Source organism: Indicator indicator, chromosome 7 (genome assembly GCF_027791375.1).
Source record: "Indicator indicator isolate 239-I01 chromosome 7, UM_Iind_1.1, whole genome shotgun sequence".
Classification (NCBI taxonomy): Eukaryota; Metazoa; Chordata; class Aves; order Piciformes; family Indicatoridae; genus Indicator; species Indicator indicator.
Window position 1 is genome coordinate 32,739,782 of NC_072016.1, and position 26,576 is coordinate 32,766,357.

General features: G+C 41.8%; 2 protein-coding genes across 2 annotated transcripts in view; one reads left to right on the forward strand and one right to left on the reverse strand.

Moving 5' to 3' along the window:
- Nucleotides 1-1,613, reverse strand: part of INSYN2A (inhibitory synaptic factor 2A) — a 33,657-nt gene extending 32,044 nt beyond the window's left edge. Inside the window, exon 1 of the mRNA XM_054382285.1 lies at nucleotides 418-1,613. Coding sequence (XP_054238260.1) covers nucleotides 418-1,613 — 1,196 coding nt within the window. The remainder of the gene's footprint in view (nucleotides 1-417) is intronic.
- DOCK1 (dedicator of cytokinesis 1) overlaps nucleotides 1-26,576 on the forward strand; it is a 340,787-nt gene that overhangs the window by 125,810 nt on the left and 188,401 nt on the right. The window lies entirely within an intron of this gene.

Below are 26,576 nucleotides of genomic sequence, written 5' to 3' on the forward strand. Positions count from 1 at the left end.
AATTATTAATAGTTGTCATAATATCCCTTAATCTTAAAAAAGGTAGGTCTCTTACAGAATTAAGGTTTTTCTGCTGCTTTTCATGCCGTGTGAGGTATCACTGTTAGTACAAGCTGCTGATGTGAAAGCATCCTCGTGAATCTCGTTTGGAGAACGGCTTGTTAGAAAAAGTACAAAAAGAGATACTATAGGTCCTTCATTAAATAATTACATCCTAGGACAAGCAGATATCAAATCTGCAAGTACTGCTGGCAGATTTCTCTTGGTCTCACCTCTAAAGCAGCAGAACCTAGCCCACGTGAGAAGTAACTGCAGAGAAACGCGTGGTGGTGGGTGGAAATTTATATCAGCAAACTCAAGGGCAGGACTTATTACAACAGGCTTTTAAACCAACTTATTGAAAAAGCTTCTACTCACCCTTCTCTGTGAGCTTCTCCTTTCTCTAGTTCCTGTATAACACCCAACAACACTTTTATGGTTTCCTGACTAGAGCTGATCAAATTTTCCATCATTTGAAGCTGTGCTTTCAAGTCCACAACTTCCGTGTGAGGCACGATTTGTTGGCATTCCTCGCTCACCGTGACGGCCGTCTGGCAAGGCTGGTTGTCCTCCATGGGCGAAACCTTGAGCTGAAGGGTCTGTTCGTTACATTCAGTGGCTGGGCACTGCACGCGCGACGAGCAGGCTCGAGCATCTCCCGCCTGGGGCTGGACACCGTTCAGGTGCGCTGTCCTCTTTTTGTCCTCCTCGGCTGCTGAGCACGGTGACCAGTCGGGCTCGGCTGTGAGGTTTGCTAAGTCGGGCTGCGAAGCGTGCGAACCAGACGTTGGTAAATAAACGGTGGCCACTTCAGTCTTGAAGACCCTCCCGTGGAGGGGCTGGGTGATCTCCTCGCTCCCCGGCCGCCTCACCGCCTGTCTCGCTCGGCTGGGTGGCCGGGCAGCGGCCAGCTCCTCCAAAGAGGGATTGGATGAGTTTGGGAGAGAAGAAAGAGGCGGCTCTTTGGGAGGGCTGTGCAAATCGCTGCTTTTCCAGGCCTCGGCCCCGTTGTCACGAGCTGCCAGGTTGGCGCGCTCGTTAATGTGGGAAATGAACTCGGCCGTCTGCAGGCTGCCGGCCTTCCTGCTCCACTGAAGGGCCTCCTCTGAGCTGCTGCCCTCCTTGTCCTTCACATCGATGAGAAACCCGTTGTTTTCGCTCTTGAAGGTGTCGCCAGTCGAGGCGCTTTTGAGAATATTCCCTTTTTTCCGGTCTAGAGGAAAGGTCTGGTAACACTTCTTGAGATCGGGTGAAGTCTGAACTCCTGTGCTCTTGGTGACGTTGGGTATTGACCTCCGGGCAGGCACCGTCATGTACTTGCGATAGGATGTTTTGTAGGAGAGGGCCTTGGCTTCTTTCTTGTCGGGGTCCTGTGTGGTGGCCAGCTGTTTGTCCCTCTGCTCGTTCTGGGCCTCGCAGATGTCTTTGAATCTCACCTGCAGGGCTTTGTTTCGTTTCTTTATCTGCCGGTTGGGGTCCAGCGCATATTTCATCTCCAGTGCCAGCGAAGCGGCTGGCTCAACTTCACTTTCCGAGGCGGTGAGTAAGCATTTGCCGGGCTCCTTACTCACCATGATGCCTGCATTCAAAAAAAAAAACAGTTCAAAAAGCCTCATGTTACCACAGAAACGCTACTTTTTCCCTAAAAAATTGTGGTGTTTGAGGTAGTTTCCTCAGCTTAGACCGAAATGGGTGCCACTTGAAACCTTTTTGCTCTTAAGTCTGAGTCCTTCGTATTAGACTTTGGTGCGTTGCTAGAAAATAGTTTTGTTTTTTTTTTAATCACACAATCCCAGCGTGCTAGGGGCTGGAAGGGACTTGTGGAGATCATCTAGTCCCACTCCACTGTTAAAGAAGAGTAGCTTGCCCAGGATCACAATGTCCAGGAGGGTTTAGAATCTCTCCAGAGAAGGAGACTCCACAGCCTCTCTGGGCAGCTTGCTCCAGGCTCCAGCACTCTCAGAGCAAAGACGTTTCTTCATGTTTATGTGGAAATTCCTGTGTTCCAGTTAGTGCCCGCTGCTCCTTATCCTGCTACTGGATACCACTGGAAAGAGTCTTGACTATGCTCTTGACCCCCACCGTTTAGATACTGATAAGCATTTTTTTGTCTCACTTTAACACAGAGAGGAGTAGAGCTCCGTCTGGTTTTTGTGGCACCAGAAGTTTTTCCCACACCCCTTTCCAGAGGACAGGCACCATGGCTGTCATGCCATGGATGCCACCTCAGCACTCAGACTCACTGCAAGGGAAGAATATGGGGTTTCAGGAGCAAGTCAAAACAGGCTGTCCAGGGAGGTGGTGGAGTTACCATCCCTCCAGGTGTTCCAGAAACATGTGGCACTTTGGGATATGGTCTGATGGCTATGGTGGTGTTAGGTTAAAGGTTGGACTCAGTGATCTTAAAGGTGTCTTCCAACCAAAACAATTCTATGGTTTGAAGTCATCTGAATTTACTTGATAATAAAAAAAAAAAAAAACAGGGAAAATGAAGAACAAGTGTCTTTGTACTAATAGAGAGAAGTTGAGAGCACTGACCATCCTTGATGCTCCTGTAATGGAAATGTTTAGTAGCAAGAAGTGTCAAACCAACATTATTTTTGACTGTGTGCTTGCTTGTGAAAAACGTTTCTTCTGTGTAAAGTACTCTGCATCTTTGCAAGACATTGAGTCATTAGGTGTGCCATTATTTGGATTTTTTTAAAAGAAAAAAACAACCAAAAAAACCCCCAAACAAAACAAGAAACCCAAACAAAACAAACATCTTCCCCCTCCTCCACCTCCCAACCTTATAGCTAAACCTAAGACCTGGATGAAGATAAATTCTTGCTACTGACTGGTTAGCACTGCTGCATGCACAACATTTATGAACTATTGAAGCTAGTGGAAGAAGTCAGCACTGCATCAATTAAGGTTTTGCTTCAAATGCAAAACAACCCATCCTTTGCTAGGAGCAGTAATATGCCTTTTAAATAGAACTTCTCATCCCAAAGGATCCTAAAGCACGAAAAAGAAAGAAAAAAAAACCCAAACCACAACCCCCCACAAAAAACCTGTTATGATTCACAGAAATTACTTAACCTGCCATTGAAATATCAATACCTCCTCAAGGATGAAAAGATGCCAAGTGCTTAACACCGCACAGAGCGGAAAACCCAGCAGCTCAGTCGTTGCACAGATCATAGGGGATCTGGAGTAACTGCATAGTTAAGACCTCGATTTTACACCTCATTTGAGGTTGTCGTTTTTCTGCTCCTATTGCATAAATATCTCCCTAATGCTAAGATTTACTGAATTACCAAATTGTCATTTAATCCAAGTGTTCTCCTGTTTAAACTCTGATGTACCCTCAGAGGGACTCAACAATACGAAGTAAAATGAGTAAAGGGACTTTCGGGTATGTTATTTTAAGTACATTTTAAATTAAAATTCTTTTGTCTATTAAGTTAAAAAAAAAAAAAAATCAGTGAGGCTCTTGAAGAGTTAAGTGCCACAACAGCATGTGTTTTACATTTCCATTCAGTAGCACAAGGGGTGAATCCCTATGTCCAGTCTGTCTTTAATTTTAAGAAAACACAACAGATAAGTGATTTTTCTGTGGAAATTTGAATGTTTATGAGTTTTAAAAAGTAATAGTAACATTTTCCAAAAGTTACTAAGGCACACAAATGTAGATGGCAGACAATCAGTGTGCTGCAAGATTGGACCTCTGGGTTATCAAATTGCTTTCAAAAAAAATCTCATGCAAGTGCGTCATTACTTAATTTCTTATTTTTTCATTTCATGTTTTACTCCTTTGGCCAAAATAATTTGCAAATAAGGAACTGCAATATTCTAGAGACCATCTAGTTTGCCTTTTTCTCTCTAACTTTTCAGGCTCAGTGAGCAGCAGTCATTTTAGAAGAAGTTTCTATCTGCTTCCATGTGATGTAGGAGAAAGTCTGTAGCAGAAAGCAAACAGGGAAGATTCAGGACAAAAAAGGATCAAACAATGGAATCTGAGATTGATAGATACTAGTTTTCAAACTATATATTTATACATATATACACACACACAGAGAACTCTAGTATCTGATACCCGGGCGAAAAAAAAAAACAACCCTTTGGAGGAAATGGGAGTGCTAGAGGGAAGTCTTATGGTAAAAGTGAATCAGAGTAGTGAAGTAAAGTGGTATTTTGTACTTTGTGCCCATCTGGGGTAAGGGCAAGCTCAGTTATCTCTCTGCCTGTAATACATTATGTATAAAAGTAGACTGATTCTTGGGGGGGGAAACAAATTAACAGCATAGGGGTATTTTTTGTTCCAATTGAAACCCTAAATAAGGAGTCAGTTGAGCTTTGTGAGGAATGTTGGTATCCTGTACTGGTTGTTTTCGGCTGTCACAGAGGGGCTGGATTAAACGATCTCCAGAGGTCCCTTTCAACCATCAGCATTCTGTGATTCTGTCTTTTAATTATAGCAATGTTTGCCAAGTGAAGTGATGCCTTTATTCGAGAGACATTCTGCATACAGAGCCACGTTCACTCACAGCTTCCTGAGATGGTGATGGTAGGAAATACAGATATCCATCCATCTGTCTGTATATCTGTTTATCTAGGGGTGGAATTTTGCAATGCTTTAGTAAATTATGAAGTGCTGTATAAGATCCAAACCTGACCCATTAGCCTGCATCTGGACAGACATTAGACACAGCTAAAAAGTGTTGTGAAAATTACTGTCAAAACCCCAAACTGCACTTTCATTACTGTAGAACTGGAAGCAAATCTCTCAGAACAGTCTGGGAAATTAATGAGTTTACCAGAAAAACTAAATACAGTAACACTGGGGCCATTAATCCATCAGTTTTCAAATCTGCTAAGAGGAGTTCATGCAATACTAACAAACTGAAGCAAATACAAAATGCTGCTTTTAAAAGACAAATGTGAAATACTACAGAATCACAGAATGGTGAGGGTTGGAAGGGACCTCTGGGACTCATCTAGCTCAACCCCCCTGCTAAAGCAGAGTCACCCACAGAAGGTTACCCAGCATCACAACACCCACATGGGTTTGGAATCTCTCTACAGGAGACTGCACAGCCTCCCTGGGCAGCGTGCTCCAGGGCTCCAGCACCCTCATACCAGAATTTTCTCTTTAAGTTCAAGTGAAACCTCCTGTTTTCTAGTTTGTATTTACTCCTCCTTGTCCAGTCACTGGGCAGCACTGAAAAGGGCCCAGCACCATCCTCATGACCCTCCCCCCTTTAATTATTGATTAGCATTGAGAAGATCCCTCTGTCTGCTCTTCTCCAGGCTAAACAGCCCCAGGTGTCTCAGCCTCACTCATCATCAGAGATGCTCCAATCCCTCTGAAAAGGTCTGTCAGCAGGTCCCACTGTGTTTCTGGGCAGGGGGAGGGGGTATAACTCTCCCATGACAGTCTGAAAAGAGGGGCACACATTTTTACTCATAAAAGAAGCTTACAAAAATTGTTTGTCAGATCTGAAAAATCACTTCTTCCAAACGTCTCTTAGGATACCTCAGAGCTGTCAAACCAAGTCTCCTGGAACTTGGTTATTTGACAGTAGGATCCACTAACATACAATTTACTTGAAGTATTGGTTTCGTGTTTTATTACTGCACCTCTGACCTGTCTCGGTTTTCAGATTATTTCAGATACCACTTGAATCCCATAATATTGGGGGCTGCAGGATCACTGAGTCTGTTTGGAATGACTTAATGGCTTCAATTAGTGAAGTCCATAACCCAGATGAAACCAGGAGTCTGGCAATTTCCCACAGAGCAGGAATAGATAAATGGGGTCCTGGATTCTGTGATGCAGCTAATTTTAAGCATGTCTTTAATAGCCAATAAATTGATTCCTCACAAATTGCTTGTCTCCCTTTCCCAATTGCACAGACCTGATTGATTCAGCTAATTTAGAGTTTCCTATTCCCACTAGTAACTTGGACTAATAATTTTATATAAATCTGTGATTAAGAATGACAACCACCAGAAGAACTCTCCTATCTTTTTCTAAGCCTTACTTGGATCTCAGTGTCTCTGAGGAGAGCTAGATGTGCACATTTGATGAAAGAACGGTTGAGCAAACAGTTGATTGTGAGTTAAATATTTAAACATGGAAGAGTTTATGTAATCTTTTTTGTTTTGTTTTGTTTCATTTTTGTTTTGGATGAGGTGTTGACTCCAATTTAGGCACTAGCGTTTACAACATTATCTCCTGGGAGACCTCGCTTAATCATTCAACCTGCACTTGAGATCAGAAAATGCTAGAGGTCTGCCTTGTCCTGTTGAAGTTAGTGCTCATTGTAATGTGTTTCCTTTCCCTGCACTACTTCTCTGTAGTTCTGCTGCCTGTTTCTCAGCTCTTTGTTGTTTTTCTGGAACACAAACACAAGTGTTTTCTGGCATACATAAAATGTGTGACTGTGAAATACAATAGAAGCTGCAGGAGTTTTGGATACTTCAATAAACTACCAAGATGGAGTTTCTCAGCTGAGTACTGCAGAGTTTATGGCTCACTCTGTCAGGGAGTTAACCAAGGCTTTGACTTTGAATTTTAGTTGCAGGTGCCAATTAAATAAAATAAACTTTTTGTCTGTAGTTACCCCAAACCAACTTTGATTGCATGAGGTGATTTGCTAAGCTAAATATTTAAGTAACCACAGAGCTTAATTTTCAATTTTCAGCCTTGATTTGTTTATAACCTTCTGGCTGATTACCCTTAAGCAGTGTTCTCTTATGTTTGAATATGGAAATAAACTACTAAATGATAATAATGAAAAGGTGGTGCAGAGAGAAGCCTTAAGTTAGTAGAAAAGAAAATCTCCAGGGTAAGCTATGGAAACCACCTTCTTTATTATTTCAGGTTCTCAATTGCATATTTTATTCAATTAAATAAATCATTCCCTTTTGGTTTTCCATTTATTGATGCTGTCCAGATTTTTTTCCCTCCTCAGGTCAGCCATACACTTGGCATTTCTAGGAAGGATAGCAAATTTATGTGTTTCACACCTTAATTCTGAGGAGCAGTAGGTACACAACAGTCCCTTTCAGGTCTCTGTCAGCAGGTGAATCTGAGGTGCTTAAGTAAATCTTTGCAGGACTTTCAGTCTTAATACAAGACTTTGCAAAATCATAAAACCACAGACTGGTTTGGGTGGGAAGGGATCTTTAAAGGTCATTAGTCCATCCCCCCTGCAGTAGGCAGGGACATCTGCAACTAGACCAGGTTGCTCTGAGCCCTGTCACTGTACTGTGAGGTGAATTATGGTGTTGAATTTCCAGACTAATTTGTTAATGAAGGAAAGGGAGAATTGTAGCTTACCTTCTAAATTACCTTATCATGTACGTTTTATTGCTGTCGGTTTCATGATACAGAAGTATACTTGAAGACTAAATCTGTTCATAAGCAAAGTTAAGCTTCCCAAGTTCCAAATGAAGATAAAAGGCAGAGATTTGAGTCTGTGTTTTCAGACCCAATGAAGGATTTAGAGGGACAGCTGTAAACCTCTGTGCACATGCTAAGAACACAAGTTTTTTTGTGCAAGCATGGAATAGCTTAAAGGAAAAATAACATAAGTGATGGACAGAAAAATTTACTATGTAAAGGAAAGCTTCTCGGTAATCTGCAGCATCTTGTGGCATCTAAATATATCAAGGCAATGCTTTCCCCTGAGAAATCTCTGCTGCCTCATATGCCATTTTTATATGTATAAATAGTATCATAAAATTTAATAATGCGTATTTTTTCAAAACCCATTTCATGTCTGCAAGTCATCTTGTAAGTGTTTATGTAGAATATAATACATTTGTAACATTAAAAGTAGACATTTGAAAGAAACTTGGATTTGCTTTATAGAGGCAAATATAATATAGAACCCTCTTCTATGTTAATTCTAAATACACCATTCGTTAAAGCAGTGATGGCATCCTGAGGATATTTGACAGGTAATCTCAGTATTTTTCTTAATGTTGAGTTTAAATAGTCTTAATTTGATGTTCTTTATTTGATTTTCAGATGTTTTGACTTTAAGAGTATTTCTAGCCTTTTGAAAGGAATCCATTGTATAGTAGTGTCCTAAGTATTAGTAATGTGTCCAGTAAACTCAAACCTACTGATAACAACGTTTGAAAATATGGATGAGACACTGAAGTGCTGGAACAGGTCCAGAGGAGCTGATGAAGGGTCCTGGAGCAGCTGAGGGAATAGAACTGGGGTTGTTTAGTCTGGTAAAGAGGAGGTTGAGGGGAAACCTTCTCATTCTTTACAACAATCTGGAAGAAGGTGGGAGTGAGGAGAGGGTCAGTCTGTTCTCCCCAGTAAAAAGTGATAGGACAAGAGGAAATGGCCTCAAGTGGCACCAGGGGATGTTTAGGTTGGAAATTAGAAGAAACTTTTTCTCTGAAAGGGTTCTCAAATACTGCACCAGGCTGCCCAGGGAGGTGGTTGAATCCTCAACCCTGGAGGTGGCTAAAGGATGGTGACATCTGATGTTGAGGGATGTGGTTTAACTCCAGCCTTGGTAGAGCTAGAGAACAGTTGGACTTGATCTTGAAGATCTTTTCTAACCAAATTATTTTATGGTTTCACCCAGTTTTTAATTATTAGCTGTTTGCAGAAGCCTTCCTTGGTTTAAAATATTTTATTAAATATTAATTTTAATATTAACATTTTAATAGAGTTTTAATACACAAGTATGAGGCTAAAATATTACTTTGGATAAATTCAGGGGTGCAGATACAGTCAATTTACATCGTGTAAAAAGTATTGCTGACCATTATTATTAGGCCCTTCCTCCATCCATTGGCATAAAATGATGTTGTGGAGCAGTCTGTCTTCCCTTTATTTGAATCGTTCATGTAGAATAATAGAGTTAGCAGTGCTGGTAAATGTCAAACTAGGGGTTTGTTTGTTTTTAATCTGTTTTGAAACCCTTAGGCATTGCACTTGAATTTTCTCTCTCTTGAACTTCCTTATTTATTGCCCAATAGTGAATTATTTCTTATTGCTGCCTTTATTCTGTATTTTACTAAGTAGAAGGTGACTTGCACTGGCCCTTATAATCTTCCTGTTTTGAGAATTTTGCACCACTTCAGTGAATTACAGAGCATTACTGCCATTAACCCAAATCAGTGCTTTCCAGCCTGTGGGCTGGAGATGCTTGTAGATTTCTCACCTATGTTATTGGTGGGCATAGAGAAGAAAGCTCCTGTGATCTCCCTAGCAAAAGGATGGGGTTTGAAGTAGGGGGCAGATTTTCACTGAAAAAAAATTAAGAGGTTGCACAGACTGAAATAAAATCTACTCACTTAAACTGTTGGGTTTTTTTTTAGTTACATTTCCTGCAAAAAACCAGATGTGGTCTGTGATCGATTCTGAGATTGTGTTTTATTTACCAATAATGGAAACTACCAATGTTTGGTGAAATTGGGATGGTTTCTAGTACAATGATCATCTGGTTTCAGTGGTGATGTGTGATAGATACATAATTCACTTCACAGAATCCTAGAATGGTTTGGGTTGGAAGCAACTTTAGTGCTTATCTAGTCCAACCCCACCTGCAGTGAGTATGGACATCTTCAACTAGGTTGCTTAGAGCCCCATCAAGCCTGACCTGGAATGGTTCCAGGAATGGGGCATCTACCATCTCTCTGAGCAACCTCTGTCAGTGTTTCACGACCTTCAGTGGAAAAAACAAAAAACAAACAACATCTTCCCTGCATTTAGTCTGAAGCCTTGAAAGGCTTCCTTTGGAGTAAAACCGATCATATGGCATTTGCTTTGTCTTGTTCTGGTTTCTGTTTGTTTTCCCTCACATCCATTAGTAGGTTTGGTAAGAATGATGTATAAAAATGATCTCCTACCTAATGGCAGAGATAGATGATAAATGCCTTTAAATGCTCTTGTGAGCTTTAGCTGTAGAACTAAGTGGCAACAAATAAAAGATATGATTTAATAAGCCTGCAGGATTTTAGATAAAACAGGAATCTATTGTAGGATAAACTATTTACAATTTTTCCTTATAAAACAAAAGCATTTTCCTGAAGGCACAAGCTGCTATTTGCTGTTTTCTCTGTTTGATGTTTCTGCTACATGTTCTAAATGCAAATTTTAATAATACTTAGTTTTTATTGCTTCCTATATTGTTATTTGCATAAAATTAAAAGGAACCCATTCATTGTGATAAAATCCTGTACAGGAAGGGTTAGTTTTCCCATAATATGCTTGTGCAACTAATAGTAACACTAACAGGAGACTTGCACTTGCGTTAAAAACAATAATTAATAATTATTAACTTCATATTGGAACAAAAGCAGTGTCAGAAGATACTCCCTGACAATTCCCAGTGTTATAATGTCAAACCCTTGCTAGGATTTAGTGTACTGGACAAAATAACATGACTATTAAAAGAATAATGTTTCTTTCTCTTCCTATGCTGTGCATCTAAGGCTGTGTGGAACTCTGGAGTAAAGGTTTATTAGCATTATTTTGCCATGTAAATCCATGCAACTCTTTGTCAGTGTTACAGCTGCTAACTCGCCGTGCAAGGATGCTGCTGAGGATGTGTTGCTAGGAGAATCACAAATAGTTCTGCCTATACTGTGCTGTCTTCCAGGAGTCCAGAAGCCAGCCTGCTTGCACTGGAAGGCTTTTTCATTTTTATGGGACTTCCTGTTAAATAATTTATGTGGCAAGCTGTTAAAAACAAGATCTTAAAGACAGTTCTTAATCTCTGTTATTGTTGAATAATAACTTTTAATTGATAGTTTTTGTGGAAGTGGAAAAAAAAACCAAACTACCACCAAACCAACCAATCAACAACAAATAACCACCAAGTGGCAAGGATTAAAAAAATAAGAGTTCTGTTTTTTAGCTTCATCCAACAGGTTTGCAGGGTGTCCGACCAGACCTCTAGAGAGAGCGATCTGGGTGCTGGGGACTGAAAACATGGCCAGACTGCAAGCACCTACAGCAACTGCAGCTTGCTTTCTCTTTCAGTGTAGCCTTTCAAATGTTGGGTAAGGTGAAAAGTGAGATAAGCTGGTTCCAACTCCATGCTTTGCTCTTGCACCTTTGGTTTTGCACTTGTAGGTGATGGGAAGGCACCATGGCATGCTTGAGTGCAACATATGCAGATGAATCCATTCCCTTGGGAATGTAGATGATCTCACTGTATGGAAAATACGGTTTGTAGCCTGTGCTGGAACTTACTACAAATGGGAGATGACAGACAAAAATGACTTTCCTGAGGTCAGTGGTTGTAAGGCATCAGAATACTGTCAGCTCTTTCTCCTTGGATTAGGGTTACAGGCAGACAGGCCTTGGAAGGGTGTGAAGTGCCACTCAACAGCACTGCATAATTTAGGTCTAAAACCTGACAACATTAGCAGGATATTAAGTGGTGAATAATATCAGACTAGGAGATTTGGATTTGCACCTCAGTGCTCTCAGCAGTCACCAGGAAGTAAAGGCTGTGTAATCTTCACCTTCTTGAAGAGCATATTCGTGAAGTTTCTGCTTTCACAGAATGGTAAAGACTTGAAGGAGCCTCTGGAGATCATCCAGTCCCAACCCCCTTCCTTCTGCTAAAACAGGGTCACCCACAGCCCACTGCCCAGGATCACAATATTCAGGCAAGTTTGGAATCTCTCCAGAAAAGGATACTTTCAAACAGGTTCTGGTTGTGGCCCTGCTGTAGTTGTAAATTCTAACGTAAAGTTAGACCTAAGTGCAGTGCTGATGGTGAAAGGCAAGAGAAGTGCAGAGGAGTTTGATGTCTGCTGTAGCCAAGGCTTGTCCAAAAAGGAGCATTAGTTATCTAAGAAGAGTGTTAGCAGGGCTAAAAGCTGTGATTTAAGTGCCAGTGAATAATTGTCCTTAATGTTACAAAACTTGTATAAAAGCTGATTCTAAGATGCTTCTGCAAGAAGTCATGTGAAGGAATAGTCAAACTGATGTGAGGGGAAGTGATCTTACATATGAACATTGGTGAGAATGCTCTAAATCTGAACTCCTAGAATCTCAAGTTCTCATCAAACTCTGGGAGAAGGGTGAGAGCTGATGGGTAGCACCGACATAAAGGCTCATTCCAGGTGACGAGGGAAAATGTTTATGTTCCATGTGGAGAATGAAGAGGGGAAGTAATGAGTGTGGAAAAACGGCGTGGAGATGTTGAATATATTGTGTAAATCCAGGTTTCATGGATGTGGGACAATGTGCGGTAAGACACTGAAAAAAAATATTCTGGAGATGGTGTTTCAGAATGGGTTATTTGTGATCTGGATGACTAGGAAATATATTAATAATTAGAGATCCTCTTAAGAATATTTCTATCCCACTTTTGTCTGCTCAGTTTGTACTCTGCTTGTTGGAAGCTGCAGGATCGTGGCTGAGAACTCCCAGACTATTAATCAGAATTCTCTGATAACACTCTAGGCACCAAAACTCTACTAGACAGATAATTTGCATCACATTTATTGTGGCTTTGTGTGGTTCTATACTCTCACAAAATGTGAATGCAAGAATACAACATCATATTCTCACCAATTTGCTTAGCTAGGGCTACCTAAAAAGACCCAGATTCACCTTGAATTCAGCAACTTTAGGCTCAAGTCTACAGCGTTATCGGGTTTACCAAGCATAATTTCTGCTGCATTTCTCTCTTCAGCACTGGGATGTTTTATCTGTCTCTTTGTCAGCTCCTCAGAGATATTGCTGTGTTTTATTTGCTGATGGCCTTGATACACAAAAAATATATTAAACTGATCCACAAGTGAAATTTCTTCACTTGTGGCTGTCTCTTTGTTGATTTCTGATTGTATTTGCAGCAGGCAATAAGAACTGTAAGAACAAAATGGGCATGAAGAACCAGTTACTGATGTTTGGTAGGAGAGAGTGGGCTTGCTGTGGTTTCTTCTTCTTTATTCATATATAAATACACAAATATTAGTGATTTCACTGAATTGTCTCATATTCCTACTTCTCCCAAGGAAAGCAGGAAGTCCCTATCCAGACCAAAACTACTTTTCATGTTACTAACTTTAAAATACAATCCTAAATTTAAACACCTCATTGAGTGGTTTTGCACTGAGCATCATAGAGGCTCTGTTTCGGTTTAAGTCTTTTACCCCATGGTTGAGCTGTACGACTTCCATCAGCTTTGACCTCACTAACTTGTCCCAAGCAACAGCATCACAGCTTTGGCAGGAGAGCACTGGCTGCTGTGATTTTCTGTGAAGCACAAAGCAAGGTTGCTGTGGTGAAACTGAGCTTTTACTGATACCCAGATTACACCATTTAAAGATAGTTTAAGATATTTCCATCCATGCTGTGGTCAAAGTGGTGGGCTTTCAACCTGCGTTTGGCTTGCTGTGTCCCACTGAAATTTAACAAGGCTTTTCAGTCCTGGGGCTTAGGGCACTGTGGAAGTGTGATGGAAGTATTTAAGTGGTGTAGGTCTTGTAATTGTGGTCAAAGTGGGGTCTAAATACAAAGTAACTATTTTTAACTACTTGAAAAATTCGCTGGATCTTTTTAGCAGTACAGCAAAGATTTTACAGCTTTAAGCTTTGTTTCTGTGGCAGATTTTTTGACTGAATGACTGTCTTTGTGTCTGCATATCTCCTGGAGGTTAAAAAAAAGTGAAGAGGTGAGGTAGGGTGAGCATAAAACACGCAGGGAAGGTTTGGGAAGAGCGCAAACCAAGCAAAGCCTACTTTGTTAGCTACTTCCTTCTTGCTGAGACCATATGGAATGATCTTCCTTGCTTTTTGGTTTTTAAAATGGTTTAATTTTATAACTATGTGGGCTTTATTTACAGGCATACTATAGCACTCATGGATAGACAAAAATAACATAAACCGCTTGCTTGTCTTCCCCATGGGTGTCATAAACAGGAGTTAAGTTGGGATTTTGCCAGTATTACTTAAGTCCAAAGAATAAGGAATCCCTGTACCAGGTAAAATGGAGGTAAAAGCAAATACAGCTAGAGGAAAAGGTCTTTGGATGGGATTTGGATAGAGTTTTTAAAAAAGAAGTTAGTGATGGAGATGGGCAGAAGACTTGAGCTTTACAACCAAATGAACAGGATGTCCAGGTAGAAATCGATACAGGAGAAAGTATTCTTCAGCACACAAACCTGATGCTGAAAAAGGACCCTACAGCTGTGGTAGACAGCATTTAGATTAAAAAAAAAATAGTTTTCCGAGGGCCTCCACAAAGCTTATTTGCTGTAGGAAGTCTGCGTGCCAGTCCCTGGCCTGTATCTGCAGATCTTCTTAAATCAAGTGCAAAGGCCACATGCTTACATTGCTTGGGTCTACTTTCTAACTGGATTTTTATCTTGTTTAATGAAACTGATTAGATGAAGATTCTGGAAGCCAAACTGGTAGTGTTCCTGCAGAAAAAGTCAGCACAGTGAGGAGTTAGTACCTAAGACCGAGGTAATCCTGTAGCAGTATGTTCCTTGTGGTGTGTCGCTGGCCAATTACTCCATTCTGCTTTCCTGAACATTAAGTACTGAACTATGGGTGAAAACTTTGGTTTGTTTTGCTTCTTAGTATTGAAATATTACTGTACTAGTTGTAGTTTCTTGCATTGAAAGTTAAAACTAAGGTTTTATTTCAGACGTCAAAAATTTCCATGTAGTTTCACCGCACCTCAGCCATATGGTTGAGTTTGTAGCATGTACATGAGCACATTGTGAGCAAATGTGTTACAAATGAGTTCTTCAGTCTGCATTTTTTAGTTGCTGTGGCCTCAGATATTTTTTGACCATAACTACATAGGTTTGGTGAGTTGTGTAACACGTTTCTTTTTGATCTGGGCTGAGTCAGAGGCTGGATGATCGGTGAAGCACAGGCACTGAGGGATCTGCTCTGTGGTAAAGTTCCTGCACTTTTCTGTAAAGACAAAAAAAATCTCCTCTTGTAATGATTAACAAGTTCAGATCTGCACCCAAATCTTGTAGGACTCAAAGGCCTTCAGTCTCAAGGCTTTTAAAATTCATCTGTTTATTTCAGACTGTGAAAATTTGCGTTACTCTTCTACACTGCTCTGTACTGAAATCAGTGCTTTTAACTGGAAAAAAAATATCACAGGCCTTGTATCTCTTTGCCACTGAAGTGGGAATGAAAAAAAAAAAAAAACAACCAAACAAACAGTAAGGCAAAGTGGAAGACACCAAGAGCTGCTGTTTGACCACTAAATTGTTATTTCTACAACCAATTTGCTTTGCCTGTGAGAATTGTGCTCCTGTAACTGGGAAAGCAGATGAGTTTTTCAGGCACTGATCACCATGACACTGTGCTCTGCAAACGTATAAGCAAGTTGAACTCTTTTTGGGAGTATTAAGGGATCAGCAGAGAGGCTGTTTTCTGCCTGGATGTACTAAAACTGTATTAAATAGACTTCAAAGTGGGGATGTGCCTCTAAAACAGCAGCATGTGCTGAATCACATTCTGTGTGGGCAAAAATAATGTAAAACTGAATGTCAGTACCAAGCAACTCGTACCTGTGTCTGTTCATAGGTGTTAAACAGTATTTTCTAATGAGAATAAAGTCAAGCACTGATTTTCAGGAGGCTAAATATGGAGCTCCCACTAAATTTGCCATTCTGAGAGATATTTTTTGCCATGTTTGTGGTATCATTTTCTTAAAGCCTATTTAATTTGCAGATTGATTAATAGAAATATAGGGGAGCATCATGCCATAAAATAGTTTTTTTGCTTACATGCCAGGGGCATTGTAACTAAATGATTTCAAGGTCCTTTCCAATCATTCTATGAATCTGTAAATCTATATGTTTTTTAACATCTTGCACCAGTTTTCAGCAGTTCTTTAACAGTGGCTGCCATAAAGCAGAATCTAAGACCTTTTTAATGGCTAGTTTAAACAAGCATGTGGAATTTTTATGTTCTTAAACACTCTAGTGTGTATGAATTACGTGGTTACACATCCTCAACTCTCCCTGCCCAAAATGACTGTGGTTGGATAAGGACCTACCTTGAGACATCATAAGAGCTTCATGGAGGTATCTTTCTTTATGTTTTAGCGTATATTTTTGGCAAGTTAGTAGGTGTCCCTGACTTTCACTCTCACTTGGGTCCCTACGAAGGACTGGTATTGCTATGTTTGCTTTTAATCCTCCATACCAGGGTGAGTGTTAACATCTCATTGTCATTTGTACAATCTGTGGCTGAATTTGGATACCCAAGAAACATAAGGGTGTGTTGTGACCAGTAGTGTTCAGTCCCCAGCAGTGCATGGCAGGGAGCCGACGTGCACACTGTCACCCAGCACTTGGGCAGGCTCTTGAGCTTCTTAGCCCTATTTTCCTTCTATACATTAATCTCTTCTGAACTTAGCTATTCTTTTTCCCTCCAAATGAATTATATATGCTGTGCTTCTCATGTCAAAATGCTTCTGTCAGTGAAACAGTTAACTGTGGCGGGGGGGAAACACAGCAATGATCTTATGAGCTACTTGTTTGTGAGCTTAATTAGTAGAAGGGTGCATTGAATGTTAAGTGCTGTCCCTCTTGATTAGTAACTAACACTTTCTTTCCTGGTGCTGCTGCCCAGCTGGGTTTTTTTTCTGTGTTAATCTGGGGGAAAGGCACTGCTTTTGTTCGAGATCAGATTATTTTGAGCATCTTGATAAAAATACCCAGCGTTAATAATGATGGACTCCTAAAGAAGATGTATTTTTCATCAAGGGCATCATGACGTCCTTACCGACGAAAACAACACACAAAAAAAAGCTGATTTAGTCTCAGCCTTCCTCCCTGAGCTCATTCTGTGCAGGCTTTAAATACAACAGCACCTTAAACTCTGGGGCAGTAATTTAATCTTGCAGCTGTTCAGTGTATTTGGATCAGCACTATACATTATGTATTTCTATTGCAATGCCAGCACTCTAGCAGAACATAAAACCTTCAAATGATAAATTAGTAATATCTGAACCACTGAGATATTTTCACCTGAGCTAGTCATACACATTTAGAACACTAGGAAGAAAAAAAAAAATCCAGCTTTTAACTTAGAAGTGTCATTTGTACTTGATGACAACAGTGTTACTGTAGTAAAGGCATGAGAAGCTGGTAGGACACCAATAGGCTTCACCCCAAAAGTAAAGGAATATGTTACTTCATTCTCATCTTTGTACTGTAGATGTGGTTGCTTGAAGCGTTACATTAAATTATCTTGAGTATCTGGCTAGGGCAGTGACATATCATGGGATTATTATTTGTTACATTATTTATTTATTTTTTTAGCTAGTAGTTTTTCATCTAGCAGCTCGATTTTAACCTTGCTTAGATGCAGCACCCCTGCCAGCACTGTGAATATGAGCAGTAAGGAATCACCACAAAACACGTAAGCGGAGTGAATAATTTCCCAGTTTATATTAGGTATTGCCAACTGTTACTGGTTTGTCTTTTGTTACAGCTGTCCGGCAGAAAAATCATGATTTCCAGAGGTTGGAAAAACATAGGTCTTTCCAAACTTCCCAACCATGGAACCTAATGAGTTAAATTCTAACCCCTGTGATGTTCTTGCGGGATTTTAGCTGCTTAGACACACAAGGTCAAACGAAACTGCTCCACCATCTATTGTGACTCCTGGCAGACCGGGGGGTACCTGTCCTTTGGGACAGAGCCCTCAGGAGATGGTGACATCAGCAGAGAACGTATTCTCTGCTTTTAAGATGTCCCTATTTTGCTAGGGCTTGCCACCCCCCCTACCTCCCCCAAACAGATCCCAGCTAACTGCAGTCCTGCATCCCCCTCCCTTGCTGTAACTCTGTGTAAACACAGCATGAAGTAGAGACGTTTGAGGTCACAGAGAGAAGGTTTTTTACTAGCAGTAGGAAGGCAAGATGGGAATGCAGAGCGGGAATCTTGCTGTGCAAGATGCAAGATCCAGGACGACGACTTTAAATGCTGGATCCATGCTGCTTTCTGTCCCATCTGCCTACTGAATTTTCAGGGCATCTCCAGTCTAAATGTGGTTGATGATGGTGATGGGGGACGTGGGGATGGAGTGATGTGTTAAATCAGGAGAACCACTGCTCCTCAAAAATAACAGGTCACCAAATAGTAGCAGATTGAGGATGTTTGGTTTGGTTTTTAATCAAGTGCTATACAGCAAGTTGTTGGATGAACATGTCCAATATTCTTCCATGGCCATCGTGGTGCACGGACACTTCATTAGTGCTGCACTTGGACTTTCCAGCACTGAAGTTAATAAGCCAGTGGCAGTTCCTCACCATCAATCATGTGAAAAAACTAAAAGCACTTCGTGCATCATCCTTCAAATCCTCCAACCTCAACTCTCCCCTCCCAGGCAGCACGAGAAAAGGCAGCGCTAGAAGAAAGGATGGTATTTTTCCAGAAGAAAGTAGGGGTTTGGACGTAGACAGGGATCTTCTCTCCTTATCAGTCATGAAAGTTATTGAATGCAATCGCTGTTCGCAAGCAGGCAGCTACACTATTGCATAACGCTCCCTGCTTGCGCTCAGCGCCACGCTTTGTGCTCATCCCTACGAAGTTTTCCCCGGGAAAACCCAGGGAACTGGGTATTTTTAGGTCTTCTCGCTCAAGGAAGGTGGCGAGGCAAGACCTCCGCCACCGCACAGGGAAGAGGAAGAAGCAGAGGGCAGCGGTACCCGGGTGGGGGGGAGCTGATGGCAGCAGCGAGCTTACCTTATGCTTCTTCACAGAGAAGTGGCGGTTTGGGCGCTCCCCGTACGTTGCATCTCCCTCCCTTCGCCGGGCTGAGCTGGCCGGCCCTCAGAGGGTCCGTGCCAGTCGCGCATCTGCCCGCCACGCCGTCGGTCCCCTCACTCCAGCGGCCGGTCGGTCGCCTCAGTTCCGCGGTAATTGGTTTTTCTCCAGCAGCTGCTCGTCTCAGTCCCTCAGCTGATCGGTGTCTCTTTATCCCGAGGCCGGTGTTCTCAGTCCCGCCGCCGGTTGGTCGCTTTCCTTCCCGCCGCCGGTTTCCTCAGTCCCGCGGCCGGGCGCTCAGCTGCGGCCGCCCGAGCGCTCGCTAGAGGCAGCCGCCTCCGCCACACGCTTCCCCCGCTGCCCTCATCGGCTGCGGCGCCCGGCTTCGGGGGGCGGAGGAGGGGGCTGGCGGATGGGTTCTGTGTTTTGGGGAGGGGGCGTGTGTGTGAGGGGGCGTCCTCTCGGCCAGGTCCCTGAGGCAGGGGGAGAACTTGTTGAGCGGGACCGGCGGCTGTCCGCCAGCCGGGAGGGAGGGAACGGCTTGGGGCGGTGGGGAGGAGCCGGGGGCCGGGCCAGGCCGGCGGCAGGGAGACGCCTCGGTGGAGGGAGGGAGGAGACCCCCACACCGGGCAGAACCGGGGTGGGGGCGCCTGTGGGGAGCGGAGGCGAGTAGGAGGTGAGCAGGCTGCTTAGGGCATGCTGCGAAATGGGGGGAGAAGAACGGGATTTGAACGTTGTTGGCTTGCTTAAAACCTGTTATCGTTACTATTCCTCCCCCTTCCTCACCTAATTTCAGTAATAGTAGATTTATTGGCAGGCGGTGTGTGCATTGCTGGTCATAGCCAAGTCACCCTGGTTTTCCAGTTGCGCTACTTAAACCAGCAGCACTGGAGCGGCTGCAGAGTGGGTGATGCTTATACATTTGGGATTTCACCAAAGTGCTTGGTTAAGCTACACGGCTGTGTTTTCTTTGGAGGAGTAGTGTTTAGGATACAGAATGGATTTGCTCCCCTTTGCTTGTAAACCTCAAATAAAATGGATGCAAGTTGGAAGTGAAGTGGTTTGATAGAGCAGCAAGAACTGATAAGCACAGCAATGTTCTTAAAACTTAAACCACTTTATTATTTTGTGGAAGGCTTTTCAAATATATTTTTCATTGAAATGAGACGTTAAATGGGTCATGTGCATTCAATCAGACCCATCTGATAGACAGAAGATTTTGTGAGAGGCAAGAGAATTGGTGTGAGTTTGAAAGTGGTGGATCAGACCCTTCTCCTGAGGATTTCAGTAGTATTACTGTTTAATCAATGTTTTTTCACCGCAGCATGAAACTCATTTAGCCCAGTTGCCACCAGTTAGAGGCCACACAGTTTGTCTGTAGTGGCACTGCCTTTACTGTCGGTAGCGTTGATGAGAATTATTGATTGTTGGGTTTACTGAAGGGACCCCTGATTTGAAATGGCATGTCAGACCAGCTGGATGAGCCCCAGCATGAAATGCCCCACTGCTATCCAGGCTGTGCTGTGCCACAGCAGGGAGAGACACCTCAGCTAAACCCTAAGCAAGTTTGTGCGTCTCCACAGCACGATGCAGCAGAAATACTGGCTCAAATCCTGGACATCTTTTTAGAGTTAATTAGCTGGAGCAGACCATTGCAGCAATGAATGCATGCTGCTGCGGCTGAAGCAGCTTCCTTCTGCCAGCTTTGCTATCTTTGCTGATGGAGCCTGACAGTGGGTACAGAAATCCTCATGGACCCAGCTGTCACATAAACATCAGTGTGGAAGCATGGAGATGAATTCATGGAAATCCTCACTGGCTAAATTGCAGTTTAGCTGTGCAGGACTGGATCAGACAGTCAGCAGAGGGCAGCTAAGTAGTTCTCCCTGTCTGCTACCTGTCCAGGTACTCTGCTTACCCTGCATGCTGATCACTAAAAGAGTGTGCCAAGGGCATGCTTTCTGCATTGCTGTTCCCCACAGCCCATGCAAGGAGTGAGCTGATGGCACAATTCCAATCACAGTTTATGATTTCTTTGGGCTTCTTACCAGACTTTTTTTTTTTTTTTCCCAAAGAAATAGGTTGGAAGAACTTAAATATCAACTTGCTTGTTAATACAACAAGCACCACGCTTTTTTTGCCACTGCCAGTCCTTTTCAGCAGTGCTGAAGGAAACCACAGGACCTTTGAGGTTTTATCTATACCAATATAAATTTGGTTTTGGCTGCAGCCTGTATTGCAGACACGGGTGGAATGATATGGTATGGTGACTGTGTTTAGAATATGCTACTTCAATAGAAGCAAACAGATCAGTGGTAGATGTTGTTTTTTTTTCACAAGCTATGCAGATTACATCCCAGGATGTGCAGACCATGACTGCTAGAAGAAAATACTATTGCTCAGTAACCGTAGTGACTTGGAAGGAAACTCTCTGACAGAAGCAGCAGTTAAAACAACATTATTATCTTCTCTGTAATTATATTTAGAGGCTGTTGTCCTAGGGCTGATGATTCTTGCATGGTATTATGCATATGCCCTATTTATAAAGCTAGGAATTATACAGCATTTTTGTGTAGACTTTTAGAGAATTAGGAAGGACTTCTCAGTTGTGGAGCAGGTTCTAGCTTGTCCTGTGAATGTGGAACTGCTCTTGGTGTATATAGGGAAGTTTTAAATCATTGTTTGTGACTGTCATGCTTCATGTTACTATAAAAGCATATTAGAAGTAAAAACACTGGGAAAATGGAAATGCTTCATTATCCCATTTGCTGTTTTTTCAGCTTTTACAAAACTGTCACCCTAACTGATGCATAATGAAATATATTGCCCAAGCAATGCCTGAGAAAGGAGAGGGAGATCGGCCTTCACCCTGGAAAGAGGTGAAGAGAGAAGAAACAATTTCTTACTATTTTTTTTGATGACAAAGTAATTTCTCTCTAAGGGTGTGTCCTACCTTCCCAGACTGCCTTTGTCTTCAGGTGTTTGTCACAGATAAGTGAGCACTGCTCAGGGCTGTGGAGGTTTGTTGCTGTAACACGTGCTGGTGTGTGTGGATGGAAGACCCACTTTGGACTGCTGGAGTGAATCATGAAATCATCAGGTTGCAATGAGAGCGGTGAGATAAAATGTTTGGTGGTGTTCTCTCTGTAGAAGTGAAGTAAAAGGTCAGTCCTCTTTCCATATTCCTAATTTTATACTAAATTTGGGGAGACATCTAGACACATTTGTAAACATTCATCTTCTTGGCCAGCCTGGCATTACAGACTTAAGGTTTTACTTTATATTTTTTTTTTATCACACAATTACATCATGGTAGGGGGTGGAGATCATCTAGTCCAACCCCTCTGCTAAAGAAGGGACACCCACAGCAGCTTGCCCAAGATGTCCTTATGGGTTTGGCATTTCTCCAGAGAAGGAGACTCCACAACCTCTCTGGGATGCCTGCTCTGGGGCTCCAGCACCCTCACAGCAAAGAAATTTCTCATGTTTGGGTGGAACCTCCTGTGTTCCAGTTTGTCTTCTGTCACTGGGCACCACTGAAAGAATCTGGCCAAATGCACATGTTATATGCAGCTTCTGAGAGATTGTGTGGAGGGAGGGCATGGCTGCATGACTGAGATACTGGTACCTGAACTGGCTGGCAGTGCTGGGGCATGTCATCCTCACACTCCTTACAGCTCCAGGGGTTTTGGGTGGAGGAGCACTCGCAGCAAGTGCTGTGCCCAGGTGAGATGTGTGTATTGAGCAGGTGTTTGGTATGATTGTGCTCTACTAGAACATGTGGATCCTATAGTGTAACGCTAAAATGTAATTTTGTGGAACGTCTGTGAAGCTCTTGTCAGTCTGAGGAAACAAGCTCAAATCCAGCTCAGGCAAAAGCGTGCGGCAAACAGAGCTCAAGTTACCTGCCAGGTATTTCAGCTAACATCAGTGTGGGGAAGATGATAACCCACACTAAAGTCATTTTCAAAATCAGCATGAAAGCTGGTGTTTAAACTTATCCTCCTTTGAAATGTGTGCTGAGGTGAAGATTCAGGAGGGAGTTCAGGTCCTGTTGGAAAGGGAAAAGCCAAGGAAAACACTGGTGCCACATGCACTGGTGAATGATGGGCTGTTGGTGGTGCCTGTCTTGAGCCAAGCACAGATGCCTTTCCTGCAGGGCCCACTACTGGATATAGATCAAGTAACCTTTGTTAAAGGAGTAAGTGCTGACACTAAATATATGAGCTAGGTTACTAAGGATATATGTCATCGATTAAGAGCAGCCTCATTTGTTGCAGAACCTTACCATCTTGTTTTTACATGCAAGAAAAGTGAAGTTTATTTGATGTGAAACGTGGAAGCTTGGACAATGTTGTGCCTTTTTTTCTCTGTAGACATTTGGGACCAATGCTATCATTGTGTCTTATGCTGGCTGCATTAAAAGAGTGTGGCCAGCAGGTTCAGGGAGGTTCTCTTTCCCCTCTTACCTGCCCTAGTGAGACCATATCTGGGTCCAGTTCTGGGTTCCCCTGTTCAGGAGAGACAGGGAACTGCTGGAGAGAGTCCTGTGGATGCTACAAAGATGCTGAGGGGCCTGGAGCATCTCTGTGAGAAGGAAAGGCTGAGAGACCTGGGGCTGTTGAGCCTGGAGATGAGCAGACTGAGAGGGGATCTTCTCAATGCTCAGCAAGAGCTAATATATGAGGGGCAACAGGATGGGGCCAGGCTCTTTTTAGTGGTGCCCAATGACAGCAGATTCCATCTGAACATGCGTAGAAATGTCTTAGCTGTGGGTGCTAGAGCCCTGGAGCAGGCTGCTCAAAGAGTTTGTGGAGTCTCCTCCTCTGGAAAGGTTCCAAACCCACCTGGACTTTGTGATCCCGGGTAACCTTCTTGAGGAGGGGGGTTGGCCTAGATGATCTCCAGAGGTCCCTTCCCTGACCATGCTGGGATTCTATGATATATGCTAAAAGCATGTATTTTTACATTGCTGAGTCTTCATTCACATTAAGTAGATTCTTATTTTCATGTCTTTATAAGGTAGCTGCCTGGCTTTCTACACTCAATGTGTTATTTATTTATTTACCTGAACCTGCTATTGGAAAAAAAACAGAGGAATGTTAAATATGCTCCTGTTCTCCAGCTGAGGTAAATGCAAACTTGGTTTGAATTTCAAACAGGTCCTCACACAATGCAATCCTTAGAGGTTCTTCTTGCTTTGAGGAGGGATGTAATCTGTCTGGCTGTGAAGGCAAAGAAATAAAGTCTCTTGGAGTCATGTTAGGCAGAAATTTGAGATCTTTAATTTACTGTCTTGTTCCATGACTTTTTTTTTTTTTTTTTTCCATGAGCTTGGAGAATTTATTTCAGGCTATGCTTGTGTCTGTTCTTTATCTGTAATTGTGAATAATTGCACATCTATGAACTTGGAGGAGCATTTTGAAGATAAAGTGGATTTAAGATTGTGTATAATACCTGCATGCAGCTAAAATATTAAATAAGTGATGGAGTGTACTGCTATTTATAAGGTTTCTGCTCTAAGAGGGAAAATGCTGAGTAACCTCATTAACTATGGTAGTTATTTCTGTACCTCATTGGTGTAAGTATGAGCAGGGTTTAGACCTCTCTCTTAATTTCCCGTTATACAGATCACTGGAAGAAAAATGTAGCAGCAGGTCTCACCAGCAAAGGCTGAGATTTTGAGTTCCAGTTGAATGCTTGTCTCATTAGGAACCCAGATTGCTGTAGATGTTAGTTTATCATTCACACCAGGAAATAAGTTCTAATTTTATTGGGATAGGAAGGAGGAGGGTTGATTGTTTTGGGGTGCTGTGGGATTTTTTTTTTTTTTTTTGTATTTTCACTGTTAGTATTTTAGAAATGTTCATTTTCAGTATATAAAAGTTTTTTTGGGGAAGGGAACTGTACTAGTGATTGGAAATACATGTCTGTTCTTCTAAGGATGGGGGTTATGAACCAGTCTCTTGCAGTGTGTATGAGCTGGGGAATCACTTGTCTAACAAAGATGTTCTCAATAGATGGCAGAATTCTGCCCCGGTTAAATTATCATGCAGCCTGTACAGTGAGGAAATAAATGAGGGGCTGGGAGACCATGATGTATGATACCCTGAATGGCTGTATTTTGCTCATATTTGAAAGGCAGTTTAGCTTGTCGTCATTACTGATGATTTGTGCTTTTATAGCCCTTCCTTTTGCATCTCGGAAATCCTTTGTGCCCCTCTGAATAATAAATCACCATGTTTGATTTGTTCAGTAAGAGTAAACGTGGAATTACATTCTTATTAAGATGTCTCAAGAAGCTGTAATTGTGAGTGAAATACATATTTTTTTTTTTTAAGGACTATGGTGCCAACTTTGGTAAAATTTTGGTTTCTCTTGTTTATTTTATTACCTTTTCAAATCCCAGGGCTGTGTCTCCGACTGCTTTATGGCAAAGAGAAAAATACTGCCCTGTTTAATAATAAGAAAAAAAAATAATCTGATCATACTTTTGGTTGCCTTCAGATTTAAGCTCCTAGCAGAGTAACAGAGTGTGGAATGAACATGAACTTTTCTTAGGATTCACGTTATGGACAGAAGAAAACCATATGTAATAAATAACGGGGATACTTTAATCTGTTTTGCATTTGCTTTCTGGTGGAATAATATATTATTCATACCACATTGATTTCATTAGAAGAAGGATTGATGCAACTTTTCCATCAAACTGGAGAATCATTAAATATTGTCAGGTGATGTGGATTCCCAAACTCTCAGTAAGGTTTTCTGGATTGGAATATTGAAGTATTTCAAGTTTGAATATAACTTAAAAATACAGGCTTTTATGTGCTTTCATACATTACTTCAAAGTTAGAAGCCCAGACACCAGTCCAATGTTAATGCCTAGTACTTAACAGAAAACAAACAAACAATCAAAAAACCCCACCAACCTAAAATAAAATATATGAAAGAAGTGGAAAATGAAAATCATAAAAAAACATCTAAGAGAAAATGAACAGGACAAATAGCAGTAAACTGGACATGCCATTTCTATCAGTGCTCTGTAGCTAAAACAAAATTAGGTATTCTGGCCATAATATTCAGAAATTAACAGTGTAGTTTCCAAATCTATAGACACGCAACAAAATAAAATTCATAGATTCATAGAATGGTTTGGGGTGGAAGGGACTTTAAAGACTTTGAACTGTAGTTCCAACCTATGATCATGGGTACCATCCACTAGACCAGGCTGCTCAAGGCCTCATCCAACCTGGCCTTGAACATCTCCAGGGAGGGGGCATCCATGACTTTCCCAGGCAACCTGTTCCAGTGTCTCTTTACCCTCACTGTAAAGAATCTCTTTCTAATATCCAGTCTAAATCTACCCTCCTCAATATTCAGTCCATTCCCTCTCATCCTATTGCTCTCAATTATTCATTATTATTTATTAAAACAAATCATTAATAGAATAAGTTATTATCAATTATTAATTGCTCTCAATTATTTTTGATATTTGTCAGTGGAGTGATGACAGCAATGGGAACAGATCTCAAGAGGCATGCTGCACCATCTTGGGAACCACAAAACTTTAGTCATAGGCTTGCAATTAAGAGCTTCTACCCCCTTGTTTAATGAGGGACATATTGAAAAGGTCATATGGTATGAATGTGGTGTCCCCTACAAATGTTTAAGAAGATAATTTCACTTAAAGAAGAAATTTCGCCTTAAAGAAGACAATTTTTCTTTTTGTTGATCTGGGAAGGGGAAAATTTTGTATGGTCTTGGTCAGATTGGTCTTTTTCACACAATTTCTTACTGCAGAATCATAGA